Source organism: Lutra lutra, chromosome 4 (genome assembly GCF_902655055.1).
Source record: "Lutra lutra chromosome 4, mLutLut1.2, whole genome shotgun sequence".
NCBI classification, from domain to species: Eukaryota; Metazoa; Chordata; class Mammalia; order Carnivora; family Mustelidae; genus Lutra; species Lutra lutra.
Window position 1 is genome coordinate 170,167,133 of NC_062281.1, and position 15,132 is coordinate 170,182,264.

The window sequence follows — 15,132 nt, forward strand, 5'->3', positions numbered from 1 at the left end:
CTGAATTACAGGAGTTATTTTAAGATTCTAATAGCCTACTAAGTAAGTTTTTACCAAAAATAAATTGGTTCTTTTATAAACATATGGTACTTCTGCCATACACTTGTCCCAATATTTGTTTAACCATGATGAATAATTGTATAAAGGAACCACCCTGAAGTTACTGTTAAATATTTAGATAAAAGTTCAACTAGAACCAAATAAATGTACTAAGGAAATCTATTCATTATAGCACATTTTGTATCCACTATTTAACAGTTATCATCAAATTCCCTATGCTGGCTAAAAATTAAGCCCAAATATATAGCACAGAATACATAACTCTGATTCTCTTGAATTTCCATGGTAGGATTATATGACGTATGTTAAAGAACTCTCTTTTAAAAAACAACAACAAAAAACCCCCCCAAAATGTCAACAAAGCCTTTTTGACTTTGAATGGAGGGGAAAAAAAATAATCGGTTGGTCAGTTAGATCCAACTCAGAATTTTCTACCCCAAATCTAGGGTCTTAGGTGCCTAAGGATTTGACCCAACCCAGGGGTTAGCAAAAACTTGAAATTTAAAAAAATTTAAAAAAACTAGATAATTCTCTGCCCGGGTCCCTCCCAAAACCCTCCATCCAACCAAAAAAATTTTGGCTTTAATAAATCAAATATTTAACCTATAAACTTGGCTTTACCTTCACTATAACATCAACTTTATAATGCTTTCTAGTCATTTTTTCAGTCATTTCTTTGGGCCCCTGAGCAGTTGAAGTTAAGATCGAGTCCATGCTCTTCGGGCAGCAGTTGCATCCTTGTTCTGTACATCTTGTATTTTCTGTGATAGAGTGGTGATATGAGTTGATTGCATAGTTACCGCAAAATAATGTAAGTGACTTCATGATATCAGAGGTGGTAACTAAGCAGCAACTCCACTGGAAACCATGGCATTTTGATGATCACACATTAATGGTGGGTAATGCACTAACCTCTTGACAATGCTAACTGTGCAGTTAATACAGATTATGAAAGGACAATGGTATGGTTGCAATACACTATACATAACACTTTATTATTTTGGCATTTAAGTAACTTTAGATAAATGGATGCTCATTTTCAAAGCAGGAAGGATTTTCCTTTTAATGTTTCATTAACAATGACTATCTCTCTCCTGGGTATTGAATGAATGATTATTGGAGCAAGCAGGATGCATTGAGCTATTCTAACTGATTCGGGGAACTGAAAGATGTTCAGTGAACAAACTTCCGTGTTTTATTCAAACCAGAAGCTGAAAATTATCTGCAAAAGTTAAAATCTTAAATAAAAAAATAACTATTTCTGACTATTTAAGATTTGACATTTTTATAAACAGAATTTATACTACTCATTCTAATTAGAGAATATCTAATTCTTCTTCATGCCTAAATAAAGAACTAAATACAGTGGAGTCACATCTTACTTGAGGAATAGGTTCTAAGCTCTGAACAAGACAAGAATTTTATACAATCAAAATTACTCTTGAAAAATTCCTTAAATTACTGATAAAGTACAGTATTTATGGGTTTGCATATGAAATGGTAAATGTGTATTTAAATGTATATAGAAATGTACATTTATATAAAGATGAAATAAACACAATACAAATTTTAGAACACTATTAAAGTATTTTTTCTTTTTCTCTCTAGAAGACTATGTAGAGATGAATTTATGTTAGTAAAATATACATAGGATGCAACACCACTGTACAGATCTTAGCTACTATTTAAAATAGGCAACGTCAATGAACAACTATATAATGTACACAAAACAATGAAGTTCCAACTCCAAAATAACACATGAAACAGGCTAGCCCTGTATCCATAAAGTTTCAAAGGAATAAAATATTCAATCGTTTCAGAAAAATAAGGAAGCCATTATTTTAGAATATGTTAAAACAATGACCCCAGCTCTGATATAACAATGTTTTTGGAGTAAGTTTCTTACTTTTAACAGTATTATAGAAACATTTTCCCATGAGATATTCTTCTTATACCTTTGGCTACTAACAAAGTATTAATGAAAAATTAGCGGTTATCAATATTAATTTCATTACTTGGCACTTCTTTCATTCAAACACTAAGATGTAATGGCAATGAATTTAATGTAACATTTTATAATCTATATTTTCACAGATGATGTTACATGAATAGACTTAAAAAAATTTTTTTTCAATAAAAATTTGTTACATTCATGCATTTTATTGTTAAGTTGTTCCAAATGCTAATTATTTCACCTTTTATCTCTTTGGTGAATTTTACCCGATGAGAATCAGTCAGAGGTCTTGGCTGCTCATCAATATTATGAATGTCAAGAACTTCACACATGAACTGAATTACAGGTTGTGCTTTGTAGAAGGCAGTGGCAGAAACTAAAAAGAAAAACAAAAAATAGTATGAGTTAATGTTTCCATAAGAAAATTCAGAAACTTGCATTCAGTTTCCATGATAATTAACTAATTATAGAGTTATAATTATTCTTTATGCATACTTATATATATAAAAAAGCACTACTGAATTGAGCAGTTTCAATTTAATGGCTGTCTGACTGGAAGACATAAGAAAAGCCAAATCCTACAGTTTTTATAATCTAGCTTTCTTCATGGGTAAGTGAATAATACCATTCTCTGCTACATAGACCCAGAGAAGTGTTCTGGGTATGAGACAAGGCCTTGTAAGGGGACAAATGCCAGAGCCCTTAAGATGAAAAAGTTAGATATTGTTTCTTAAAGCTTTCTATGCCACCCTGGCTTAATCTATTCTAGTGAAAGCTTTCCCTGTCTTGTACAGATGTAAGAAGACAGTGGTATTACATGTTGTTGGTCCTAATCTGAACTACAGGAAGTAATAAATAAAGAGTATCTGCCCAATGTCATCTAGCTGTCTGGTTCTCTAAGAGTCAACCACCACAATTTATTAATCTTGGGCTTCAGAACTGGAAGAGCTTCACCAATGGTTAGCAGAACACCATCATTCCTTTCCTTTTTTTTAAAAGATTTTATTTATTTATTTGCTAGAGAGAGACAGCAAGAGAGCGAGCACAGGCAGACAGAGTCCGCAGGCAGAGGCAGAGGGAGGAGCAGGCGCCCTGCTGAGCAATATATATATATATATATATATGGCCTTTGGCTAGCTGCTCAACCAACTGAGCCACCCAGGCATCCCCATTGCTCATTTCTTAAACACATACTTACTGGGGGCTATTATGTGCCATAAAGGTACTGGGGATACAGTGAAAATCAAAACCAAAACAGACAAGGAGATACACACTATCACGTTATTTTTCTGCTTTAAAAAAAAAATGTCTGGGGCGCCTGGGTGGCTCAGTGGGTTAAAGCCTCTGCCTTCGGCTCAGGTCATGATCCCAGGGTCCTGGGATCGAGCCCCGCATCGGGCTCTCTGCTCGGCGGGGAGCCTGCTTCCTCCTCTCTCTGCCTGCCTCTCTGCCTACTTGTGATCTCTGTCTGTCAAATAAATAAATAAAAATCTTTAAAAAAAAATGTCTTTTGCTGCTAAGTGTAAACATTTTATGTGGTGCTCTTTCTTTCCCTCTCCTTGGTTTAAGGATTAAATGTCCTCCATAAAATGTCCCTCACCTCTTGGAGGACGTTTATCAAGGCTTTCACAGTAGTTACCTCAGGATATATGTGGGTGGTAAAGCTATTATGCATGTTATTTTCTTCTTTTTAATTTTGTATCTTCATTATTATAGTGAGCATATAGTACTTTTTCCTTTATTCCAGACTATATGAATGGTATCTCCTCATAAAAAATGCAGATACACAGAATAAAGATTTCCTCCCAACTCAACTTCCCCCTCTCCAAGTATCTTTAAGAAATAACCATTATTGTGGCGCCTGGGTGGCTCAGTAGGTTAAAACCTCTGCCTTTGGCCCAGGTCATGATCCCAGAGTCCTTGGATGGAGCCCTGCATCGGGCTCTCTCCTCAGCAGGGAGCCTGCTTCCCTTCCTCTCTCTCTGCCTGCCTCTCTGCCTACCTGTGATCTCAGTCTGTCAAATAAATAAACGAAATCTTAAAAAAAAAAAAAAAAGAAATAACCATTATTAGGGGGTGCCTGGGTGGCTCAGTAGGTTAGGCATCAGCCTTTATTTAGCTCAGGTCATGATCCCAGGGTCCTGGGATCGAGGCCCACATCGGGCTCTCTGCTCAGCGGGGAGCCTGCTTTCCCCTCTCTTTCTGCCTGCCTCTCTGCCTACTTGTGATCTCTCTCTGTCAAATAAATAAATAAAAAATCTTAAAAATTAAAAAAAAAAAAAAAAGAACCATTATTAGTAGTTAGGTATGTACATATCCTGGTTTTTTTGACAGGCAAAAGACAACAATGTACATGAAATTTTTTTCTTTTTCTTTTTCTTTTATTTTTTTTTTAAAGATTTTATTTATTTATTTGACAGAGAGAAATCACAAGTAGGCAGAGAGGCAGGCAGAGAGAGAGGAGGAAGCAGGCTCCCCGCTGAGCAGAAAGCCCGATGTGGGGCTTGAACCCAGGACCTGGGATCATGACCTGAGCCGAAGGCAGCGGCTTAACCCACTGAGCCACAGAGGCGCCCCAAATTTTTTTCTTTTTAAATTAAGTAAGCGCTTTACCCAACCTGAGGCTTGAACTCATGACTATGAGATCAAGAGTTGCATGCTTTGTGACTGAGCCACCCAGGTGCCCCCATGCAACTTTCTTTTTACATGAAATCAGATAATAAATGTTCCATGACTCGTTTTATTATTATTATTATTTTTAAAGATTTTATTTATTTGAGAGAGAGAGATCACAAGTAGACAGAAAGGCAGGCAGAGAGAGAGAGAGAGAGAGAGAGGGAAGCAGGCTCCCTGCTGAGCAGAGAGCCCGACGCGGGACTTGATCCCAGGACCCTGAGATCATGACCTGAGCTGAAGGCAGCGGCTTAACCCACTGAGCCACCCAGGCACCCCGTTTTATTATTTTTTAAATATACAGTATATCTTAGAGATCTTTCCACGTTAGTACATTTTTTAATGGCCTCATATTATTCCACAGTATTGGTGCATGATAATTAAGTGAAAATATACTTCCTTTCCCTCTTAATAAAAAAGAACACAAATGGTAAAATATTAGGAACACTATTCTGGGCTTTTATTTTTTTTTCTCATTATAGATCTTGCAGATAAATCTATGATATGAAACCACATCATTTTTTTCACACTTACAGGATATCTCATTACATGAATGTTATTTCATGTCCCTAATGGTGGATCATTAAATTGGTTCTTAATATTGCAAAAAATTTTCCAATGGATGTCCTTATATATATTTTATTTGCCTGTGTGTCTGTATATGTGCACATCCTTGAGTACTTCTAAAGGGAAGATTTAAGAGAAAACAGTACTCATTGCTAAACTTCTATCTAGATAAACTTTAGTATCATCTCCACAATTTCTAACTAATAAAAAAAAAAGAGAGACCGATAAGATTATATTAGCATTCTATTTTTTTTTTTTAAGTTTTATTCAAGTAATCTCTACACCCAAAGTGGGGCTTGAACTCAACATCCCGGGATCAAAAGCCACATGCTCTTCCAACTGACCCAGCCAGGCGCCACAGACTGTATTTGCATTCTAGATATCATATTCAAATCCATAGTGGTTTCAAAAATGTATACATTAGGGGCACCTGGGAGGCACAGTCAGTTAAGTACCCAACTCTGGCTTTTGGCTTAGGTTGTGATCCCGGTGATGTAAGATCAAGCCCCATATTGGTTCCATGCTCAGCAGAGGAGTCTGCTTGAGCTTCTCTCTCCCTCTGTCTCTCCCCACTGCATGCTCACTCTCTCTTTCAAATAAATACATCTTTTTAAAGAATGTATACATTATATTATTATATTTGAAATGTGAGAATATTTTCATGTATTAAAAAAAAGCTGACAGGATACCTATCAAATAAGCACATACTGCTTCTGGGTTAATTTTTTTTAGAAGTAAATAGGTAGGGGTGCCTGGGTGGTTCAGTTGTTACGCGTCTGCCTTCGGTTCAGATCATGATCCCAAGGTCCTGGGATCGAGCCTCACATTGGCTCCCTGCTTAGCAGGAAGCCTACTTTCTCTTTCTCCCACTCCTCCTGCTGTGTTCTCTCTCACTGCCTTTCTCTGGCAAATAAATAAATAAAATCTTTAAAAAAAAGTATATAGGTAAAGGAAAATAAAAATATGGTAAGTAACATGCTTATTTGGCTTCCTTTAATCCTTCAGGTAAATTTTCTTCACTAAACTGCTATAATACTAGTGTTCACAACTAATGTGTCCTACATCACTAAACTGCAACTAAACAAACATTATCCTTTTTAACATTCTTCAATTATTTTCCCCTACTGTTTATACCACTGTGCTTATCATTTTACTGTTTATTGATAATCTTCTCTATAGAAATGTGGGTATTTCAGATGAAAATTAAAGTTAGTTAAGAAATAAAAGTTCTAAAAGATGGGTTGAAATCAGTGAGTACAGCTGAATTAGGAGTGAATTTCAATGAGCAAAGATCAGCTTCTCTCTGCTGAATCCTTAACATTTTATAAACTTATACATATATGCACTCTACTCCTTCTTGCTCTCTCAAAAATAAGCTAGTTTAATTGAAAAAAAAAATGTTTATGTTTAATAGTTTAAAAAATCTATTAACAAAACAAACCCCAATAATGTATTAAAGGAAATAAGCATACAACCATTTCTATAAATGATGGTACCAAAAAAAAGCATTAAATAAAATTCAATGCCATACCTAATACTTATACTGTATCAGGACGGTAAAGAGAAAGGTTATCTATCAAAAATCTATGATAAGGGGCGCCTGGTTGGCTCAGTGGGTTAAAGCCTCTGCCTTCGGCTCAGGTCATGATCCCGAGGTCCTGGGACTGAGCCTTGTATCTGGCTCCCTGCTCAGCAGGAAGCCTGCCCCTCCCTCTGCCTGCCACTCCCCCTGCTTGTGCATGCTCTCTCTCTCTCTCTCACAAATAAATAAATAAAATCTTAAAAACAAAACAAAACTATGGTAAATTCAACTTCATTTATTAGGGAGTTCTACCTAGTGCAGTAATGCAAGTTAGGAAATAAAAGGTAAAAAGACTAGGAAGGGAAAATTATTCTTCTTGACAATAGACGATCTACACAGAAAACCCAATAAAATCTAAAGACAAATCAGAGAATTAATGAGAGGTCAGCAAGGTTGCTAGACTTAAGATCACTATATGAAAATAAGTTACATTCTTGTATATATTGGCAATCAGCTTAAAATGTAATTCAAAAAAATATAAGTTAAAATTAAAACAAAAAAACAGTAGGACTTGGGATGAAATTCAAATAAAATACATATAAGACCTAGAGAAGTAATAGGTATCTTTTTTGGGGGAGAAGGAATAGGTATCTTTACTAATGGAAGATATTACAGAAGATTTAAAAAATGGAGCAATATACCCTATTCATGTAAATTATTCCCAAATTAATCTGCAAATTGAAAGCAATTTCAATCAAAATACTGACAGGATATAAACCCCCTTGACCTCTGGAAATTAAGGAGAAAATCCTAAAATTAACATGAAAAAGCAGCAAAACAAGAATAATCAAGACAATTTTTAAGACTAAAGTCTGTCCTACCAGTCATCAAGATTTGTTATAATCCTATTGAAGTCAAGAGACAGTGAGGACAGATTCACAGCAGCAGATGAGACTTGAATGCCTACCTCATACTATATACAAATTCCTATTCAGAGAACTAAATATGAAAAGAAAAATAAACATTTAGAAGAAAATATAGAATATCTTTATGATCTTAGAGCCAAGGAAGAATTTCTTAAACAAGATACAAAAATTACAAACAACTGAAAGTATAAGAATTTCTTAAAATACATTAACTATAAAAAAAACTGTAAGAAAACAAACGATGAAAGAAAACTGTAAGAAAGAAACCCACAAACAAAGCAAGACAAAAATAGAAACAAAACAAAAAACAACCAAACCCCAGGCTATAGATTGGTAGAGGACATGTGTTATATCTTTAACAAACAGTTTTGAGAATATGTAATGAGTTCCTACAATCAAGATAAACCAATAAAAGTGGCAAATGACATCAGCTGGCATTTCATAAAAGAGAAATCTAAATGTCAAAATGTCTAAATTTTCATGAATTATCTTATGTGTAGTTAATGAAATACACATAACAATGCTGACCTATCATTTTACACTATTCAAGATAGGCAAAGAATCTGAAGACCTAGAACACAAACTGACAACAAGCCAATGGAAGAATGAAAGCTCTGAAGGGATATAAAGTGATACAATCAGTTAGGAGAACAAAGAGAAACATATAATAAATTTGAACATATGCTTAATTTTTAGTCCAGCAGTTCCACTATCTTGAAATACACTCTAGATTCCCTATTTGCAAAAGGACGGAGGAGTAAGAATGCTTATTTAGGACTGTTTTTAATAGTAAAAAGAATGGAAACCACCAAAATATCTGTTAGTAGAATGGCTAAATTTGGAGTATTTGCATATAATTAAAATTGATTAGGCAGGTGTTAGAATTCAGATAAATCAAACTGAGAAATAAAATACAGGTATTACTGAGAGGGCTTTGGTGGAAAAGGAGATATTATCTACTACTTAGACTGCCAGTATCTAAATATGCATAATCTACAACTAAGGAAAAAAAATTCATAAAAAGAGACTATGTCTAGAATACCGGTGGGAAAGACTTTTGATTTATCAACACAGATCTCAGAATTAAAGTCATTTAAATTTCATTAAGGTTTTATAATACATTCTATTAACTGTCATTTATCTTTTAACAGATTAATAAATGATAGAATTTTTGTTGTTGGAAATACATCCTTTAATTTCTTATTGTGGGTTGCATGTTTGTTTTTTAACAAAGTTAATTTTCTTCTTTTCAGGGGTAGCAGTGTTAGAATAATAAAAAAAGGACAGGCTTTAAAATAAAATAGTTTTGATCCTAGGTGTAACACTAATTATTTCTCTGAATTTTTATTTGTTCATCTGTAAAACTACTCATAGCATTAGGGTAGAGATTCAATGCAAAGTACCAAGTTGTATTCAGAACATGACAGGAGCTCAACAGAGAACTGTCTACTCATGTCATTTGTTCACTGATCAACTGGTCTTAATTCCAGGCAAAGTTATTTTGTTGATGTAAACGAACACCCTGAAGAGGTTTTACAGGAGAGTGTTCCATGAAGAAGAGATTAGAATTCTTAAGTTTGTGTTTTACTATTTCAAAAGACATGGCAGAAAATAACAGATATGAAGAAGAAAGTAACAGATATTTGCCATATTTAAAATAACTAGGACTACCAAATGAGACCAAGGACAAATGAATAGTATAAAATAGAGCAGAAATTAACATGGGAGCTGGTACAAACATAATCACAACTTTTTTTTTATGTACACCTTCTACCTCCTGAGAGGGTACATGGTATGGATGTTATCTGCCTCAATTTTATAGGCTTACTCCTATGGCTCTGAAAGTATGAGAACAGAATTTAAGACTACTCATTACACAATGCCTTTTATGGTTATAATTAGTGAGCACTTAGGATGCCATGTTAAACATCCTTGTATTTCCTATTATCACTTAGCAAAATATTATTAACATAGTACTCAGGAGATATTGATGAAGATTTTTTTCTGTTTTTAATATAAAATACCACATATTCAGTAAAGTATATAAAACATATATGTGTCACTTAAATTATTATACAGTAAATACCTAGAAAACCAACACTGGATCAACAACTGTATCTTAAAAACCTCTTCCCTAGCCCCTTCTCAATCCTAACTTCCCTTCTCCTTCAAAGTAACCAAAGTCTTGGCTTTTATAATAATCACTTCCTCTTTAAATTTACAACTTAAATACAGATTCCTAAATAGTTTAGTTTTCCTAGTTCTTAAACTTTATGTAACTAGAAATACAAAGCATATAATCTTTTCAGGCTGTGGTTAAGGATTATCTCTAGCTCATCTCTATTAAATGTAAAGTTTCTTCATTTTCACCACTCTAATACTGTGGTAAAGAAATAAAGTTTATTGGGATGCCTGGGTGGCTCAGTTGAGTGCCCAACTCTGGATTTCAGCTCAGGTCATGATCTCAAGGTTGTTGAGACTGAGCTCAGGCTCTGTGCTGTGCATGGAGTTGGCTTGGGATTCTTTCCCTCTCCCCCACTCTAAAGAATTAGATAGACAGAAATAAATTACATAATTTACTACTATAATATACGGACATTTGTGTTGGTACTTTCTTTTTGTTACTAGAATGTTATGAACATTCCTATAGTTGGTCTTTTTTGATGCACATACACATATAAATTTCTTTAGTGGAAAAGGCTCCACCTAAAAGTAAAATTGCTGACTCATGAAGGTATCTTTAATTTTCCTAGATAATGCCAAACTCTTCCAAAGTAGTTTTAACAACTGACACTCTCATAAGCGTGTATATCATTTTTTTTTTTTAAAGATTTTATTTATTTGTCAGAGAGAGAGAGGGAGAGAGAGCAAGCACGGGCAGACAGAATGGCAGGCAGAGGCAGAGGGAGAAGCAGGCTCCCCGATGAGCAAGGAGCCCGATGTGGGACTCGATCCCAGGACGCTGGGATCATGACCTGAGCCAAAGGCAGCTGCTTAACCAACTGAGCCACCCAGGCGTCCCGTGTATATCATTTTTGTGCTAAATTCTAACCACTGGTACTGCCAGGCATAAATTTTAGACTTTCTGGTAGGTTAGGTAGGGATACCTTACTTTTAAAAAAGGATTTTCAGTCTTACATATAATAAAATGAGCTGTAAGTGTAAAGTTCAAATGATTTTGACGAATGTATATATTTATGCTATTATCACTCCAATCAAGAACAATTCCTCCCGTGCGCCTGGGTGGCTCAGTGGGTTAAGCTGCTGCCTTCAGCTCAGGTCATGATCTCGGGGTCCTGGGATCGAGTCCTGCATCGGGCTCTCTGCTTGACAGGGAGCCTGCTTCCCTCTCTCTCTCTCCGCCTGCCTGCCTCTCTGTCTGCTTGTGATCTCTCTCTGTCAAATAAATAATAAATAAAATCTTTAAAAAAAAAAAAAAAAAGAACGATTCTTCCCATCATCCTAGAAAGTACTTTCTTGCCTCTATGTAGTCAGTTCCTTCCACATTTGCCTCAGGTAAACACACATCAGATTCCTTTCATAACAGGTTAACTGGATCCAGGATTTTACATAAATGGAATTACACTGTATATACCATTTAGAGTTTGGCTTCTTTTGCCCATTTTAATTAGTTGAGATTCAAACTATTGTACAAATTAGTAGTTCTCTTTTTAAAAAATTTTATTTACTTGACAGATCACAAGCAGGCAGAGAGACAGGCAGAGAGAGGGGGAAGAGGCTCCCTGCTGAGCAGAGAGCCCAATGCGGGGCTCATTCCCAGGACCCTGAGATCATGACCTGAGGCAAAGACAGAAGCTTAACCCACTGAGCCACCCAGGCGCCTCTAGTTCTCTTTTTAAAAAGTACGCTCTATGCCCAGGGTGGAGCCCAATGTGGGGCTTGATCTCACCACCTTGAGATCAAGACCTGAGCTGAGATCAAGAGTCAGATGCTTAACTGACTGAGTCAACCAGGTGCTCCAGTAGTTAGTTCTAATTGCTGGGTAGTATTTCTTTTCTGTTCTTTTTTTTTTTTTTTTTTTAAGATTTTACCTATTTATAGAAGACACAGTGAGAGAGGGAACACAAGCAGGGGGAGTGGGAGAGAGAGAAGCAGGCTTCCCGCTGAGCAGAGAGCCTGACGCAGGGCTTGGGATCATGACCTGAGACCAAGGCAGATGCTTAACAACTGAGCCACCCAGGAGCCCCGCTGGGTAGTATTTCATTATATGCGCAGATCACAATTTGTTTCTCCATTCTTGTTTTTAGATATTTGGGTTGTTACCAGTTTCTAGTTATTATGAACAAGCAAACATACATACACAAATCTTTGTATGACTTTTTTCATTTGTTTTGGGGAAAGGCCTAGGAACAAAACTGGTGGGTCATAAGGCAAGAGCATGTTTAATTTGAAAAGACTACGCCAAAATATTTTTCCAAGTGGTTGTACAATTTACACTCCTACCATTTCCAGTTGTTCCACATCTTTGCCAACATTAGTATTTCCAGTCTTCTTTATTTGGCCAATGTACTGGGTGTGAAGTGATAGCTCGTCGGGGTTATTTGCATTTTTCAGATGAGCAATGATGTTTTAGCATCTTCTCAAGTGCTTATCGGCCATTCACATACACCTTTTGTGAAGTGTCTGCCTTTGACCACTTTTAAAAATTGTCTGGTATAAGTTTTTCACATATTCTGGACATAAATCTTTTGTTTAGATATAGGTTTTGTAAATGTTTTCTCCCAGTAGTTGCTTAAGTGTTCTGAAGAACACTTAAAGGGGGTTTCCAGTACATCAAGAACTCTTTCACTCCAAGGACATGAATATTTTTTCTATTTTCTTAGAAATTTCCCAGTTTTAGCTTTATGTTTTGGCCTGTGATATATCTAGAATTAATTCTTTTTTTTTTTTTAAAGATTTTTATTTATTTATCTGACAGAGAGAGATCACAAGTAGACGGAGAGGCAGGCAGAGAGAGAGAGAGACGGAAGCAGGCTCCCTGCCGAGACGAGAGCCCGATGCGGGACTCGATCCCAGGACCCCGAGACCATGACCTGAGCCGAAGGTAGCGGCCCAACCCACTGAGCCACCCAGGCGCCCCTAGAATTAATTCTTGAGTATGGTTTCAAGTAGGGGTTATGTTTACTTTTTTATACCCATATCCAGTTGTTCTTGCATCATTTATTAAGACTATCCTATCTTCACTAAATTATATTGTCCCCTCTGTCAAATATCAACTGGGGCGCCTGGGTGGCTCAGTGGGTTAAAGCCTCTGCCTTCAGCTCAGGTCATGATCCCAGAGTCCTGGGATCAAGCCCCGCATCGCATTATCGGGCTCTCTGCTCAGCAGGGAGTCTGCTTCCTCCTCTCTCTCTGCCTGCCTGTCTGCCTACTTGTGATCTCTTTCTGTCAAATAAATAAAATCTTAAAAAAAAAAATCAATCAACCGCATGAGCGGGCTACTTCTATATCTATTCTAATTGCTTCTCAGCCTGTGATGATCTAAGATCAAGTATCTTAGGAAAAAAAAGATCATGTATCTGTAGTTATTACTATATATCGAGTAATATCGAGTTATTGTAACCCGATTTACATGTCTACCTTTACTCCAACATCACAGTTTTGATTACTATAGCTTTATAGCATATCTTTAAAACCAGGTAGTAATAAATCTTCCCACTTTGTGCTTCTTCAAAATGTTTTTGGCTCTTCTAGGTTCTCTGTATTTCCATATAAATCTTATGAACACTCAGAGTATCAACTCATATTTAAAAAGAAATCTGATGAAATTTCCACAGGGGCTGTGTTGAGTCTACAGATCAATTTGGGGAGAATGGACACTTAAAAAAAAAAAAGATTTATTCATCTGTTCTAAGGAGGGAGAGAGGGAGAGAGAGAGAGAGAGAGAGAGAGAGAGAACACTAGTGTGTGAGCAGGGAAGGGGGGAGGGGGAGAGAAATCCCCAAGCAGACTCCCAGTGGAGTGCAAAGTCCCAGGCAGGGCTTGAGGGCTTGATCCCAGGACCCAGAGACCATGACACCAGTGGAAACCAAGAGTTGGACACTCAACTGACTGACCCACCCAGGAGCCTCATGGAAGAATGGACTTTTTTTTTTTTTTTAAAGATTTTATTTATTTATTTATTTATTTGACAGAGAGAGAGAGAGAGAGAGAGACACATCACAAGTAGGCAGAGAGGCAGGCAGAGAGAGATGGGGAAGCAGGCTCCCTGCTGAGCAGAGCCCGACACAGGGTTTGATCCCAGGACCCTGAGATCATGACCCGAGCTGAAGGCAGAGGCTTAACCCACTGAGCCACCCGGGTCCCCCAGAAGAATGGACATCTTAACAATTTGAGTGTTCTGATATAAGAACATGGTTATCTTTATTTATATCTTCCATGTCTTTCTCAGGAAAGCTCTGTAGCTTTCAGTATAGAAGCCTTACACATCTTTCTTTAGATCTATTCCTAAATGTTACATTTTTCGGTATTATTATAAATGGTATTTTTATTTTTCTAATTGGTGAATGCAGGTATTATTTCTTATTATACTGCTTACACTGATTTTTGTACATGCTATTAGTATCCTGTGTCCTTGCTAAATTTATCTATTAATTCCAGTAGCATTTTTTTGGGGTAGATTCATTAGGATATTTTATGTAGGGAATTATGTCTTCTGCAAACAGGGGCAGTGTTATTTCTTCCTTTACAATATTATGTCTTTATTCTTCTAGCCTTACTGCATTAGTTTGGACCTCTAGCACAATGTTGAATCAAGCAGTGAAAACCAAGTATCCTTGCCTTGTTTTTTATCTTAAAAGCAAAAGCATTAAACATTTTTACCTTTTTTAATGATGCCCATTTTGTTTTTCTACACGCTTTTATCAAGTTAAAGTTTCCTTTTATTGCTAGTTCACTGCAAATTTTTATCAGGAGAATGTTAAAAATGTGTCAAATGATTTTTCTGTCTATTGAGAGGATTACATTGTTTTTGTCAAGTGTCTGTATCATAGGTACACTAGCCTCATAAAATGAGTTGGAAAGTCCCTCCTCTATTTTCTGAATTTGTGAAAGATTGGTACTATTTTCCCTTGAATGTTAGATAAAATCCACCAGTTAAATCACTGGAGTTTTCAAGGGATAATGAACTTAATAAAGAGCTATTCAGTGGAGTGCCTGGTTGACTCAGTGGGTTAAAGCCTCTGCCTTCGGCTCAGGTCATGATCCCAGGGTCCTGGGATTGAGCCCCACATCGTGCTCTCTGCTCCGCAGGGAGCCTGCTTCCTTCTCTCTCTCTGCCTGCCTCTCTGCCTACTTGTGATCTCTGTCTGTCCAATAAATAAATAAATTAATCTTAAAAAAAAAGGAGCTATTCAGATTACTCTTCCAAATCAATTTCTATAAAGTTCTGTTTAAGTTATCAAATTAAT

General features: G+C 36.4%; 1 protein-coding gene across 7 annotated transcripts in view; it reads right to left on the reverse strand.

Annotated features, from left to right (window-relative positions):
* The window catches only part of AGO3 (argonaute RISC catalytic component 3), a 134,927-nt gene that overhangs the window by 46,181 nt on the left and 73,614 nt on the right, over positions 1-15,132 (reverse strand). For all 7 annotated transcript variants that reach the window (XM_047724632.1, XM_047724634.1, XM_047724631.1 and 4 more), the window contains one exon: positions 2,256-2,390. In XM_047724632.1, the coding sequence (XP_047580588.1) occupies positions 2,256-2,390 (135 nt within the window). The remainder of the gene's footprint in view (positions 1-2,255; positions 2,391-15,132) is intronic.